The following is a 15,771-nucleotide window of genomic DNA, read 5'->3' as shown; positions in this document are numbered from 1 at the left end:
CTCTCTTCCTACAGGCCTGTAGCTGTGCTCCATACGAAGAAGTCACATTAAGAAATCAGTCACCAAGACAGAGCTTGGATGGCTTTGATTTCAAAGCCAGAAATCAGCCTGGCTTTGAATGATTTCCACCCTTTTAGAGTGTAAGAGTGCAAGAACTACATGAAACACTATCATCCTTTGGTTACTAGTAATACAAGATCAAAATCAGATGGTTGGTCATTTGGAGCAATTCAAGTTTTATGGATATTTACAGGTCTGTCAAAACAACACTGATATCAAATGTAGGTAGATAAACTGGACATGGTTATACAATTACGATTACATAGCCTGTGAAAACACATTTAAGAAAATCTAATTCTCTATTTTAATATTACAATAAGCAATTTTGTGTGTAGTGTCAGGTGTGAGAGCGTAAGTAACTGAACTAATTTATCCATTTTTGCCTTTACTCATTGCAATGAGTAATTACATTATTCACTGTAACAAAGTTAGCACAAGACACTTATATTATTTACCTGTATAGCAGAATAGCAGTAATATATTAGTACTGCAAGCAGGCTGGTATGTTTACCATGTATATCATATCAGCATTTGTTGATATTCTTTGAGTTTCCCTAAAGATTTTCCAATAAAGTAATGGATTGTACAGCAGTACAAGCATAGTAAAAATAGGCTTGTTTATTTTTTGATTTCGAGATGCTTCTTGGAGATCTCTTACAGAATCTGGTCAACAGGACTCAAAACCCCATGGACTACAGGTGAAAGATAACACTGAATTGCAAAACAGGCTGAACAGTCTTACATAGTTCAATTTTACATATAGAAATGATTTTTGCTGACTAATAGAATTTCTGCCCATTCTGAAATCTCTGCTTTGACAAAAAACCAAGAATTTTACAATAGTTAGAAGCATATTATAAAGTCTTTTGTCCATTTTTGTCTCCCACAGAAGTGTGTCTTCAGAACACAGTAACAGGAATGAAATACACCAGCAACAAACACACAGCTTTCAATATGCACTGAATGGTCTATATGTTCACTCACTGAAAAAAAAAATTGTCATCAAGGCACACTGGTTTGCCCACTCAGCTCACATTTTCTGCAGCCACAATACAATTTATTTTTTCAGCCAACATATTAGTATATTTAGCCCTGAAAACAGGATCTTACCTCAACTACTTTTCGTTCTACCTCTGCGCCATTTACATAGTAAACATCTGTTATAGTATGGGTAACAACAGTGCGCACCTCTCGAAGAGTTCGCATGTGGCGATGTTGAACCTGGCCTCCAGGTGGGTGAAGAAGGTTAAATTCCTCCTCTCCCTGTATAAACAAGACAAATTAAAATGAAAACAAACCACATCCAAAAGCAAATAATTTCTGTGAACAGTTATCTCTGCAGTACAGTTTTTTCTTACCGCATTTGAATACTGTCATAGGGAACCTTTCAGTTTTATCTTGCTGCAAATTAGATGCAACGACATGAAAGACCCCGAACAAGGGAAAATTGAACACATTTTGCTCATTTGTTGAGGGGCAGAGGAAGGGAAATCACAGCAGTCCAAGGAAAAAACACCAAACTGTCTTAGTATAGCTTCTGATAGTCATTCAGTGGGCTCTCAGATCTCATAACTATTACAGTGTATTTATGGCCCTCTAACCTCCTATTTCCCAGAGGAGTCACAGTTCTTATTTCAAGTCTAGAAAAGATCATTATTCTAGTCCTTATATTCATAAGAAATACGCAAGCTCTAACTTCAAAGCAGTTATTTTTCTTGAGTCTGCAGCAAACTTTCTGAAACACTAGTTCAAAGCTAATTCATCTTGTTAGAATGTTTAACTAGAGGAGCTCTCCCCTGATGTGTTTTATCCATGTATGTGTTCTGCTGCTCCATCCAGTGAAAGTGCCAGAAGTTCACTGGTGCAAATAGGAGACATCAAAGCATTCCTTCCAGATTTCATACAACTTCCTCCTCCATCCAAAAAAAAGTTTTTTTTTTTTGTTTTTTTTTTTTAATAGCGTTAACTACATACACAGACAGAGACAAAATCACTTGCCATATTTTCTCAGAAAATATCAAGACATTTACTTCCCAAACTTGCTCTGTCCACTGAGTACTGCAGTCCCTTAACAGCTGTCTACAGTTGATAAAGGAAAGCTTATGCCGTTTATGTTTTGAAGAGGTCTCTTGGCTTTTTTTGACAGAGGAATTATTGTTAGTGAATTTATTGGCTGAAGGGATACTTCACTGTTCTAAAGCAGTAAAATTAAATACAGGCAGCCTTCATCCCACCTGCAGAGAGTCTGTGTCTTCTCCAGATGCATTCACAAGCTTTTCCCCACTCTCCTCAGTTTGGATGTTCGCATCTTGTCGACCAGGTCTTTGCCCAGACATACTGGTTCCCACATCCACTCGCCTACAGATTCCTTCTGCTGTTTGTATTGCTACTGTAACAGTTGTTGGGGTAAAATGACAGTCTGTTGCAGTTTGAATCCCTTTATTATTAGTACTTGCTTAAGAGCTTTACTTGCTTTCTTCTGCGTTCTTGTCCCTTCTTCCATCTGAGTGCTAACCAGTCTCCACACACTCCCTCTCCTCCGCACAGGGAGGTTGTTGATGGCAGCCCTGTTGCATCCTCCGAGGAATTAGGAGCTATCTACCACTGTCATCTGCTCTGTGTTGCCGGCACTGCTGACTGGGATTTTTACACAATTCATCATCTTCTTCTGTGCCAGGAAAACTGAATAGATTCCCCCTGCAAAAAAAAAAAAAAAGGTCAAAATTATTGATTAAAAAAGCAGGAAGGCCAATATTCTGCTACTCAGGTCAAAGCACTATTCAAAATACAACAATGCATTTTTTCAATTGCTTCTTAAGCTTACAAAGAACTCGGTGTGTTTTCAAATTGTAAAACATTTCGCAACATTTCTCAAGTGATCCATGTGGTGGCAGGAAGAATTGCTGACACCTATAGAAAACTAGGAGCTTTTGCAAACACTAATAAAGCTATGTATGCTCCAAACAACAAGGACCACGTATGCGAAATGCTTCTCAAAGTCACGCCATCTTGAAGTTGCTACAGTCTGCTTCAGCACTTCCTTGACCTGAAAGAGTTAATCACACCTAGCAAGAAGAGGCAGGACTGTGAACACAAATGCTGTTTAACACTTTCACTAGGATTTCTTTTCCCCTTCAATAATCTTACCAGGTTTTATATGGGACTGTATACTGAATCTTACTAGAAGTACACATTTATCCTCCCTCATCTCCCTCATACCTGAGAGACTTTGAGTCTTCCATTCTGTCTGTACACTGCCCAGCACTAGAAGTTCCTGGTCATCGCTGTCTACAGTATAACCATTCAATACTCTTGCAATATAAAATTACTTTTTCTTCGTAGGTCAAAACTTCAATCAAGATAGAATTTCAAAATCCTCCTGGATGCGATCCTGTGCTATGTGCTCTAGGTGTCCCTGCTTGGTAGGGGGTTGGACACTGTGTACTCTCCAGGGTTCCCTTCGAACCTCAACCATTCTGTGATTACCATGTGAGATATAGACATACATAATATATTCATTCCATTGTGCCCAACCTTTTAAGTCATCCAAAGACAAAGAGACTACACTGAGTCATTAATGTTAAAAATGCACACGTGTGTAAATCCAAAATCTAACCAGGACTGGCAGTCAAAGACTGTAAGTAGTTACCTATATGGAGAAGCTGAAAGGTCATGGCCTCTGGCGTCATCCTCTCGCCGAACTTCACAGACACGACTGAACACAGATGATGCTTTCTGGGAGCTAGCAAAGCAGATTAAAAAAAAAAAAAAGGCATTAGGGATTGCGAAAATACAGACAACGAGTTTTCTAGCCCCCTGGGAAAAGAACTACTGGCATTAAACATTCAAATTGAGTTTGCTGATGTAGGCAACCAGAAAATGAGTGTGATGGTCAGACACTCAAAGGTCAAGAAATGACCCACAATTATATAAGCAATTCTATTATTTCTGCAGACACTCTCACAGCCAAGAGCAATCTTGCAATTCCAGAAAACGTAGGGTGAAGAACTGCAGCACCATCAGGAGTTTCACCATCACTATTTCTTGCAGCCACTGGGGAACACCATTAGATCATTTATGGCTTATTTAAAATCATGACAGAGAAAAATTATGGGGAAAGACTTGTAAAGCAGACTCTGAGAGATCAAGTTCAACCTGCACCTACAAAGGTTGCCTGCACAACAAAGGTTGCCTGCACCTACCAACATCAACCAGTGAGGACTGACGACCATTCATCCTCAGCACTGAGGCATAATTACCACCTAGCACCTAATTCTGCGACAAGAGGTACTAAGTTTATTTCAAGTTTTCTCACTGCTTCAAACCATTATACTTCACTCAGACCACTATAGATAGTGTCTTCTCACTCAGATTCCTATTAGTACTTACAAATCATACAGTCTAAAAGATGTAAGCAACCCTAGGCGATGTGGGAGTACAGAACATGATAACAAGCCTGTTTCCAAAACTATTTTTCTTACATGTGTGATAAGACATACAGATTAAAAGATCAAGGAAGAAAACTTATATTTTGGTCAACGCGTTAAACTGTGATCCATCAGTGACTTTGTTATGTTTCTATCAGCCTCATATCAAACAGAATTTTCTTTCAGAACACCTCAGAGCTGAGACTATTTGCAGAAAATTGCACAATAACAAAGAAAACCACGTTTGAAATTTCAGAGATTGATAGGGCAGACCTGCATTCTGGACTGCACAAGACATGAATTTCTGCTCTGACTATAACCAAAAGGAGGTAAAAGGCTGATGTTAGTAGGAAAGCACAAAGCCTACAGCAGAACAGCAGGTAGGAAACCTCGCATCCGCATTTACTCACTTAAAACCTGGTACAAGAACTAAAGAGTTGATGCTGTTGCTACCTTTAAAAGAGCTCCCCACTTTTATGTCTCATTTTAACTGTTATTCCCCCTTCCACTGGTAATGAGCAGAAAAAGGATCTAACCAGACCTCTGTGTTGACTCTGCACAGCAACAAGCCCAGTTACCTGGCAGCAGCAGATCCACTTTTCCTGTCACTGGCTGTAGGCTCTGAAACAAGAGGGAAGGGAAGGACAATTTCAGTGTCACAGTCTCTCCTGTCCTTCTAAGCACCCCACACCCAGTGAGCTGAGAGGTTGAGTAATGTCAGACAAAGAGTCCTCAGGCCTCCCCACCCATCACAGCCCCGAGCCTATGTACATATGCAAGTTTTAGGCTATTAGACTGAATGTCACTGTTCTGATTAAACTTGTTCATTCAGATCATACTTTCAGTATCTTTTCATTCCTTAACATAATCAAACTATTTTTCTGTCTTGTGATTACATGTCTCACAGAGCACCCACAAACAATTGCAATGTACATTGCAAATGCACATCACAATTTTCAGTCTGCTGGAAATGTTTCCCCCACAACAGAGGCCTCTCTTCTCACTGCCCAAGAAGAAAAACTGCAAGATTTCAGAGACCATCTCAGGGAATGCCATGGAGAGATTCTAAGTCAGGGTGTTGTACAACCTGTATGTTCCAAGGTTTCAGTCTCTTACTTTCTAAGCAGAACCGCAGGGATTCCTCACTCCCATCATTCACAGGGGTAACAAGTTTCATTTGCAGAGAGAGTTTTGCATCAGCCTCAGGAACTACATGAGAATCTCCTTTTTCACACACTTCTGACACATCTGTTGATACCACTGCACTTTCCATGGTGACATTGTTGGTCCCCATTGTACCCTCAGCTGTAACACCACTAGTTGCTATAGTGCTGTCTGGACAACTATCAGCCACTGAAAATAGGAAAACAAAGAAGTAAAAATGGAAGTAGCCATTGTGGTTCCCACTGCTGTGGTTCAGGGCCCAGTTTGGTTTTGAAACTGCTTCACTGCGTGCATTATTAGTGATAGCGCAGTAGTGGAAATTCCTCTCTGGTCATCCTAGAGTTCTGAGAGGATCAAAGTTTTTTAGCACAAGTATCATCCATAGCTTGTGACGAGAGCAGAATGATTTACTATTTACCAGAAATATACAATTCCTTTTCTCCAACACATGCAAGCTGTTATTTTGTGAACCCAGCAGAGAAAGTCTTGCAAAACGATGAATGCTGGGAACAACCTTCTTTTAATTTAAGCGCTTTCACTACTCAAAGGGATCTTCTGCATCCTTTAATGGATTATATATGGGAATGCAATGAAAGAAGCATTGAATGAAGGTATGTTCCATATAACCCCATACTAAGGTAGCAAACATCTTCATTACAGACCGAGGAAAGAAAAAGAGGGATGAACCCTCCTCAAACAGCAGCAATGTTTTTTGCCAAGACAGGTGTGAGTTATCCTATGATCCTGCATCTAGAATAAAAAGTTCCAAACTGAAGAGAACCATTCAGGTCAAACTCACCAATTGGCGTGCTGTGTCTTCTAGGTCCCATTTTAAGCTGGCCAGTAAGAGGTGGTGTTATGCTGGTCAAGGGCTGAATGATATCACCCTCCTTTGGCAAAGTAAAATCAAATGGAGTTCCTAAAAGACAGGGAGAGCCAGGATTAGTAATTTCAGGAGTGTACCCCAGTCCACGTACAAAAAGCAAAAGTTCACTGCGGTGTGGAAATGAGGAAAAGCATAACCCTTGTGCTATTCTGTACAAAAACCTCCTGAACAGTTAGTGGACTCAGGATTGCTGCTCTGATCTTCCTCACTTTTCATGTGGAAAGTCTCTCTCGGTCAAAGTCTGGGTTGTGGTCTACATCGACGCAGTTGTCTCCAGAACCTAGATGAAAGCGAGACTAAATATCCTCATGTGAAAAGGACTTCTGCAGAATGCAGGTTTTCTTGAAAAGTGCTCAGCATTTTGCACAGAGAACAGAAACAAGGCCAAAAATAAAAATGAAAGTTAGGACACAACTGTATTGGCAGAGCTATGCGTTGCCTGAATTAATAACCTAACCTTGCACAGAATGGTGTATTATCATCATGGATAACAGAAGAGCAACTGACATCATCTACCTGGACTTGTGCAAAGCATTTGACACTGTTCTGCATGACATTCTGGTCTCTAAATTGGAAATACGTCAATGTGATGGATGGACCACTTGGTGGGTAAGGTGGCTGTGTGGTTGCACTCAAATAATTCTATTCAATGACTTGATGTCCATGCGCAGGCACGATGAGCGTCGGTACCAGGACAGGTGCTCTTTAACATTTTTGTCGGCAACATGGACAGTGAGATCGAGTGCACCCGCAGCAAGTTTGCAGATGACACCTAGCTGAATGGTGCTGTCAACATACTGGAGGGAAGGGATGCCTTCCAGAGTGGCCTGGACAGGCTGGAGAGGCTGGAGAAGTGGGCTCACGTGAACCTGATGCAATTCAACAAGGCCAAGAGCAAGGTCCTACACCTGAGTTGGGGCAATCCCAAGCATAAATACAGGCTGGGTGGAGAACAGATTGAGAGCAGCCCTGAAGAGAAGGACTTGGGGCACTGGTTGATGAGAGACTCAACACAAGCTGGCAATGTGCACCTGCAGCCCAGAAAGCCAACTGTATCCTGGGCTGCATCAAAAGAAGTGTAGCAGACTGAGGAAAGTGATTTTCACCCTCTGCTCCACACTCTTGTGAAACCTCATGTTTAGCTATGGGGTCCCCAGCCTAAGAAAGACATAGACCTATTAGAATGGATCCAGAAGGCCGGAACACCTTCCCTGTGAAGACAGCTGAGAGCGCTGCGGTTGTTCAGCCTAGAGAAGAGAAAGCTGTAGGGAGACATTATACCAGCCTTCCTGTACTTAAAGGTGGCCTGCAGGAAAGATGGGGACGGACTTTTTATCAGGGTGTGTAGTGACAGTTTTAAACTAAAACTGTAGGGAAGACGGTTTTAAACTAAAAGAGCATAGATTTAGATTAGACATTAGGAAGAAATTCTTCACTACGAGTGTGGTGAGGCACTGGAACAGATTGCCCAGAGACACTGTGGATACCGCATCCCTGAAAATGGATGTTGGAAAAGTGGAAAATTGGATGAGTCTCTGAGCAACCTGATCTAGTGGAAGGTGTCCCTGCCATGGCAAGGATTTAGAATTACATGAGCTTTACATGAGCTTTACATAGAATTACATGAGCTTTAATGTCCTTTCCAACCCAAATCACCGTATGATTCTAAATAGCTAACCTTGGGTCAGCAGATATACCCCACTTGGACATAGTACTGTGCAACCTGCTCAGGGTGATATCATCTGAGCAGTAGGTTGGACCAGATGACCTGCAGAAGTCCCTTCCAACCACAACCGTTCTGTGATTCAGAACCTATGAGCTTGATGAGCAGTCAATGAACAGTTAGACAATAACATCGGAAACTTGCCATCAGAGTAAACTTTTAAGGGAAATAACAGATATTGCAGTATTATAACCAGCTGACAGCTGCCACCAGAAGGATATTAATATGCAAGCATCAGTCTTTACAGATTACATGGAATTTTTAAATAAGATTAAAAGAATAACCATTTCCTCCCCCAAAAATTGGGGGAGGAAATTGGTCAAAATTGGTTTTCATCATCTTTAATCGTAACCTTCGTTTTCACAAAACATTGCTCAAACAATGCAAATCACATTATAACTTCTGATTTTAATAAGCATGTATTAAAAAATAGCAAAACTAAACAGTATTAGAAATTTTCTAGTAAGGGTTTCAAGAGCTAGCACCAGATACTCACATACAATTTTTATCGCAAGACATAGTGCATCATTCTGCAGTTACACAAGATGCTCACATATAATATACACAACTGCCTTGGTGGAAATGATGCCATAAATACATGACAAAGACATAACCCACTCATGGGGGAAGGGGGAGGGAGAAAGAAAAAAAAAAAGATAGCCTGTAAAAAGTTATTTACTGTCCTTTTGGAAACTCATCTTCACCATCAGGCGCTATACCACCACAGGTTTTGAAGATATGGTTCAGCAACTGCAATATCCTTAAGATCATCATAGGGACTCCAGAGTGTTTTTGCAGTGGGCAGGTATTTCACAGAACAATGATATTCATACTTTGTGGGTTCACTGCATATCAAAAGGCCAATTACCATTCCTCTCAAATGGCTTTTGAATGCCTGACGTGAAAAAATGCATCGTATGCCTGAAAGCTTAATTACTTTCACCTATCTGTACCAACCATTCAAACAATGAAAGGTTGTATTTCTCTAAAATCTTCTCCTATATCCTTAAGACCATCATCCTGTAACATTTGCTTTTATCTTTCAACATCAAAAGATCCAGTCTTTCTTTGGCTCACTTTGCCGCTCTCCAGTTTGCTAATGCTAAGGTATAAAAAATTTCAATTTCTTAGATAACTTTCACAGGGAGAGTTGGATGTTTTACAGCACAGTGCAAATAGCAACTACCAGCATAGCACAAAACTACACCCGTAGGAGACAATCGATTCTTCCAGCTGTGCATCAAGCTAAGCAAAGCAGATTTGTTATCCTCTTCTCTTGTAGATGAAAATTTAAGTCTCACTCCCTTTTCTACATGTGGAAAATTGCACACTATTACTGCCTAGATAGCCAGCCTGAAGCCCCTCTGCTCTACTTCTTCTCCCTACCCATCACTTCTAAAAGGGATGTGGTGCATACTATGGCTCTCAGCCACATGAAGATGTGCACAGAAGACTATTAGTGGATGGCCATTTTGTCTTCTGTGCACACATCTACCCAGTCGCTCTTACAGATCATGCTACAGGATTATTTTCAAAAGAAGAAAGCAGAGAGGAAAGACCACTATGTGGAAGACCTAGGAACATTTTACTATCTAAGCAGCTAATAAAACTAGAGCAATTACTTATATTCAAACTGGTACGGTGTGGGGGAGGCAGGGCCAAAAATAACCACAACCAACACAAACCATGACTTACATTTAAGAATTTCCGCTTTCTCTTTCAAAAAGCCATCTCTTACCTCTGCTCTTAACTCACTCACTAGTGCTGCTAGACAGGACAAAAGCTTGATTACATCAGTATTCTCTGTTTGTATTTTATACCTACCTGTGATACATCAAAAAGGACTAGATTAGCAAATAAGAAAGAACTGTATGTACTTCTAGAAGCCTTCCAGATCATCCCTTTTCTCCCTCCTCTATCATATTCTATCCTATGAGTGTTTGTTTGTTTGTTTGTTGTAGAATAAATGAACAGTTCTCTTAAGCTCATTCAAGGCAACTTCATAAACAGGAGGACGTACCCCTACCCACCTCACCATTGGTTTCTACTCCTGCTTCTTGGACTCTTCAAGATCCTTCTAGTCCTCACTCAAAGTTTGTGCATACTGATGTATGCTTCATTATCTGAAGATTTGACTCCTGTTGGAAATAACTGTTATGAGACTAAACCTGCTTTAAGTGAAGTCGGATGATGCTTTAAAGCCCTTCAGACTCTCACTGACTAAAGCTTAGTCAGTGTGATGGCAACAAAAAAAAATAAATTACGATGCATACTTTTCCATTGTAGCACAGGAGCCTGAAGGCAGCAGGCCAAACATCTCAAAAGCCTCAACTCTCTCGTAACATAGAGCAATCCCACGTGATCTCAAGGGACATGGACCTGGCTAAGAGAAAAGTCAGGACCCTGAACTTTAGAAGAGTGTACTTCCACCTGTTCGAAGAATTAGTGGATGAGATCCCATGGGACACACTCCTTCGGGACAGAGGATCCGATCAGAGCTGGCAACTCTTTAAGGATATTTGCCTTAGAGCGCAAGAGCTCTCTATTCCCATACACAATAAATCAAGCAGGGAAGGTAGGAAACCAGCAAGGACCTTCTGGTCAAACCTAGGCAAAAAAAAGGAAATGCACAAACGGTGGAAACAAGGCCATGTGCCCTGGGAAGAGTACAGAAATACTGTCTGGATGTACAGGGATGGGAAATGGATGGATGTTTGCATAGGGTCAGGAAAGCCAATGCACTGACAGAAGTAAACTTGGCAAGGGATGCAAAGAATAGCAAAAAGGGGTTCTACAGTGTCCAGGTCTACATTGGACGCAAAAAAAAAAAAAAAAAAGACTAAGGAGAGTGTTGCCTCTGACAAATGAAGACAGTGAACTGGTAACAACAGATGTGGAGAAGGCTGAGATACTGAACAACTTTTTTGCCTCAGTCTTCACTAGCGGTCAGGCTTCCCATGTCTCTTGCGTCCCCAAAACTCTACGTGGGGGACAAGAGAGCAAAATCCCTCCCACTGTAAGTAAAGAGCAAATTCAGGACCTCCTGATGCAATATGAGTAACTTCTGGGGAGAATAAATCCTTTATACTTTTCAAGTGCTAAATAGTCAGGTACTGGAGCTGATATCATTGATAGTACAAGTCTTACATTGTCAGGGCAAGTAGCAAACACTGTGTGTCAGGTATCAAGTAATCATATGTAATTAGCTGCTCCAAGCCAAGATCGCAGAACAGATCTTCCTGGAGGCAGTGTTAAGGCACATGCGAGACAAGGAGGTGATCTGAGACAGCCAGCACGGCGTCACCAAGGGCAAATCATGCCTGACTAATCCGGTGGCCCTCTACGATGGAGTGACTGCATCAGTTGACAAGGGAAGACCGACCGATGTCCTCTACCTGGACTTCTGTAAGGCTTTTGACACAGTCCCACACGACATCCTAATCTATAAATTGGAAAGATATGGATTTGAAGGGTGGACCATCCGTCGGATAAGGAATTGGCTCGATGGCCATACCTAGGGAGTAGTGGTCAATGGTTCTATGGCCAGGTGGAGGCTGGTGACGAGCAGTATCCCTCAGGGGTCTGTCTTGGGACTGGTGCTTTTCGAGATCTTCATCAAAGACATGACGATAGGATCAAGTGCACCCTCAACGAGTTCGCAGATGACACCAAGCTGAGTGGTGCAGTTGGTACGACAGAAAGAAGAAATGCCATCCAAAGGGATCTGGCCAGGCTGGAGAAGTGGGCCCACCACGTGAACCGCGTGAGGTTCAGCAAGTCAAGCGCAAGGTGCTGCACCCGGGTCGGGGCAACCCCAGACAGGAGTATGGACTCGAACTCTTTGAGCACCTCTGCAGGGTTGACCTGGGGGTTTTGGAGGACGGAAGGCTCGATGTGAGCCAGCAGTGTGTGCTTGCAGCCCCGAAGGCCAACTGTGTCCTGGGCTGCATCAAGAAAGGTGTGGTCGAGGGAGGTGGCTGTCCTCCTCTGCTCTGCCCTCGTGAGGAGGACCTGGAATACTGTGCCCAGGTTTGGGGACCCCAGCACAAGAAAGATGGAGACCTGTTAGAGCGAGTCCAGAGGAGGGCCGCAAAGATGATGAGAGAGCTGGAGCACCTCTCCTATGAAGAAGGGCTGAGAGAGCTGGGGCTGTTCAGCCTGGAGAAGAGGAGGCTCAGGGGAGACTTCACTGCGGCCTTTCAGTGCTTAAAGGGGTCTTATAAAAAAAAAAAAAAAAAGATGGAGGAGGACTCGTTACTCAGGTACATAACAACAGGATAAGGGGGAACGGTCTTAAACTAAAAGAGGATAGGTTTAGATCAGACATTAGCAGGAAATTCTTTGCTGTAAGGGTAGTGAGGGCACTGGAACAGAGAGGCTGTGGATGCCCCATCCCTGAAAGTGTTCAAGGCCAGGCTGGATGGAGGCTGGACAGGGTTGAGAGGGTTGACAAGCAAAGGGTGTGTATAGAGTGATATAGATGAGAGAGAACCTACAGTGAACAAAATGGGGCTGAAGGGGGCTTATTTCTAGTGTCAGAAGTGCCAGAAGAAGAATGTTATATGGGAAGCTCTTACCCTCTTCCTGGGAAGGCATCATGACTGGATGTTTCTCTGAAGTGCCTGTATATCAAAGCATGTAGGATGAGGAAGAAAGAGGAAGCCTTTAGGGGTCTGTGCGGTTTCAGAGGAGCTGTGATCTTCTTACCGGTGTCTTTAGGAGAGCCTAATAATCTGTTCTTGGAACTGCTTGGAAGAAAAGCACAAACATGGTCCTGAAAGAGAGATCTAGGAGAGCTTACTGATTTTTCAAGGCTCATCTCCTCCAAACTTGATAATGCTGAGCATTATATATCCTGCTGAGCAAAAGAGGCAACAGGCTCTATTCTGGATGAACAAGGCACCTTCGACAAAATTCAAACGGGAGAAGTAAGCACACAAGAGGATGAGGATGGAAGCATGGTCACGTGACTCCGAAAAAACGCAGCGATGCTGTCTGAGCATGAAGGGGCAGGGTTAAGCCCCTTCATGCTCAGACAGCATGCTTCCAAAGCCCGCTGGAGCTGGATCTGAGCAGGAGATGTTGAAGGGCAACAAAAAGTACTTGTACGTTGTGGAAGTACTATGTATTTATCAACAGCAAAAGGAATACTAGGAAAAACTTGAGCAGGCGACAGGGGACACAAAGGTTGTAGTAGTGAATGCTTAAACAGCTTGGACAAGTGAGCTGGTGGGCTGCGTTCATGAGTGCTGAGGTGAGCTAACCAGTGTGATTGTGAGGTTTGGTCTCAGCAGTCTCTGAAAGTTCATGGAGACTGGGGGTGGTCCCTGAGGAACAGGGAGTGAAAGTCCCTCTTGTAATCAAGAAGGGCAAGAAGGAGAATCTAAGGAATTGCAGGTCTTGTCAGCCTCACATCAGTCTCTGGGAAGGTGATGTAGCAAATAAAACAGTTCATCTTTACATGTTGTGATGTTGTTTGTCTTTACATCTTCTCTTTAAATATTTATATACTCTGATACATATACATATCTTAGCAAAACCAAGAAGTACCCAAGTACTTGGGTACTTCTACTACCAAACTTGGTAGTACCCAAGTTATTCTGTCCATCCTGCTCCACAGTCTCATTTTCTGTTTTTATTCATGTGATACTGTATAGTCCAAGAAGCATCACATATAAGCCAAAAATGGATATTGTCTGGTTTTGACATTCATATAGCTCTTTCACTGGTTGGAGGTAAAAATATTTGAGTTAATGTGTGTGTTCATGGCAAGCTACACAAATACTAACTTGCCTGCAGCACACAGTTCATACAGAAAATCTTTTTCCCACAAAGTTGTCTCCTTTGTCTTACATATTTCAAAATATTTGGAAGTGGGGTATTGCATTTAATAATCGTTGTTTTCATGGGACTGCACTTCTAAAAGGGATCAGGTTGTACACATGTACTCTTTCAGCTTGGAACTGAGAATCTGTTGAGTGTTTTGTCTTCTGAATGCATGTGGCATTCTTTGTAGAAGGGAAAAGCTGCCTTTTTTTTTTTTTTTTTTCTTTTTGCAGAACTTTTTGAAGTGAATGAGCTGACATTGTTTCACTCTACCAATTTGGTTTTTTTCAGGCTGGCCTTACAGGTCTTCTGCAAAAGAGTTGCAGTTGGGAGTGGATGCTGCTAACAGGGCAGCACAACAATATCAGCAAAGTAAGGAGCACCAGAAATTATTGCAGCAAAAAGTAGCTGTGGGATGTCATCAGAAATATGAGAGCATAATATTTGTGTTTATGTGGAGATACATCAGGTTTCTTTCAGACTATTATGAATGTTCTTTAAGTACTTAAAGGCTACTGAAAACAGTAAAAAATAATCATGACAACCGTCTGTAGTGCCTTTTATCCGGCTATTAAAATACTGCTGGAGAAAACAGCACATTAGTTGAAACACTAAGCAATGTGAAATTTTTGCATCCACCTTAAAGAACAAATTTCCCAGTCAGCTAGTATTTTTATGTAGTATTTTTGTAGTTTTATGGATCTGTGAAGGAAATCTGGATTACTGCGTGAGGTGTGAAAGCTAGGTTATCTATTGACCATTGATGTAAGTCTTACTTGGTTTGAGCTACAGAACTTCAGCTGTTTTTGTATGCCTAGTTGTTTCTAAATACCAAGTAGCAAATTAATTCCATTTTCCCTTTTTCAAAGACAATTTCTGCTCCTACTCGCTCTAATAAATCTCTACCTAAGAGTGCCCATGAGGAGCTAGGCATAGATAAAAATCTGTGTATGCCCCATTGTTTCCCTAACTTGTACTTCAAAGGTTCACAAAAATAAGCCTTTTCGGTTACACCTTGTCCTGGTTTCAGTTAGAACAGAGTTAATTTTCTTCCTAGTAGCTGGTAGAATGCTATGTTTTGGCTTAGGATGAGAAGAGTGCTGATAACACCCCGATGTTTTAACTGTTGCAGAGCAATGCTATATACCATATACCTATACCAAGCCAAGGACATCTCAGTTTCTTGCTCTGTCCTGCCAACAGGCAGGCTGGGGGTGCAGTAAGAGCTGGGAGGGGACAGACCCAGGACAGGTGACCCGAACTAGCCAAAGGGGTATTCCATAGCATCTGACGTCAGGCTAAACAATACATAGGGGTGGCTAGCCAGGGGGAGGGGGCCGGACTGCTCGGGGTTAGGCTGGGCATCGGTCAGCGGGTGGTGAGCAATTGCATTGTGCATCACTTGTTTGTACACATTATTAGTACTGATACTATTATCATCATTGTATTATTATTATTATTATTATTATTATTATTATTATTATTATTATTATTGTTATTATTATTTTGTCTTATTAAACTGTCTTTATCTCAACTCACAGGCTTCACTTTCCATTTCTCTCCCCCGTCCCAGAGAGGGAGGGGGAGCGAACAGCTGCGTGGTGTTTAGCTGCCGGCCGGGTTAAACCACGACACACCTTTTACCCTAACATAATAATTCTGTGAAGGCATTAATGCTTGATTTA

The 15,771-nt window shown here is 41.9% G+C and overlaps 1 protein-coding gene across 1 annotated transcript; it reads right to left on the bottom strand.

The window, feature by feature from the left end:
- Positions 1-2,520: 2,520 nt before the first annotated feature.
- Positions 2,521-12,856, bottom strand: LOC311434671 (TP53-binding protein 1-like; the record flags this gene model as incomplete). Its single annotated transcript, XM_084514992.1, has 7 exons — positions 2,521-2,757; positions 3,710-3,802; positions 5,066-5,108; positions 5,604-5,840; positions 6,451-6,570; positions 11,775-11,870; positions 12,838-12,856. 7 exons carry the CDS (start codon positions 12,854-12,856, stop codon positions 2,655-2,657), a joined length of 711 nt encoding a protein of 236 aa, XP_084371118.1. The 3' UTR covers positions 2,521-2,654.
- Positions 12,857-15,771: the final 2,915 nt, after the last annotated feature.

The sequence above is a fragment of the Aythya ferina genome, assembly GCF_964211825.1.
Source record: "Aythya ferina genome assembly, chromosome: 3".
NCBI classification, from domain to species: Eukaryota; Metazoa; Chordata; class Aves; order Anseriformes; family Anatidae; genus Aythya; species Aythya ferina.
The sequence above is the reverse complement of the archived record's forward strand: the minus strand, read 5'-3'. Positions and strand labels throughout refer to the sequence as shown.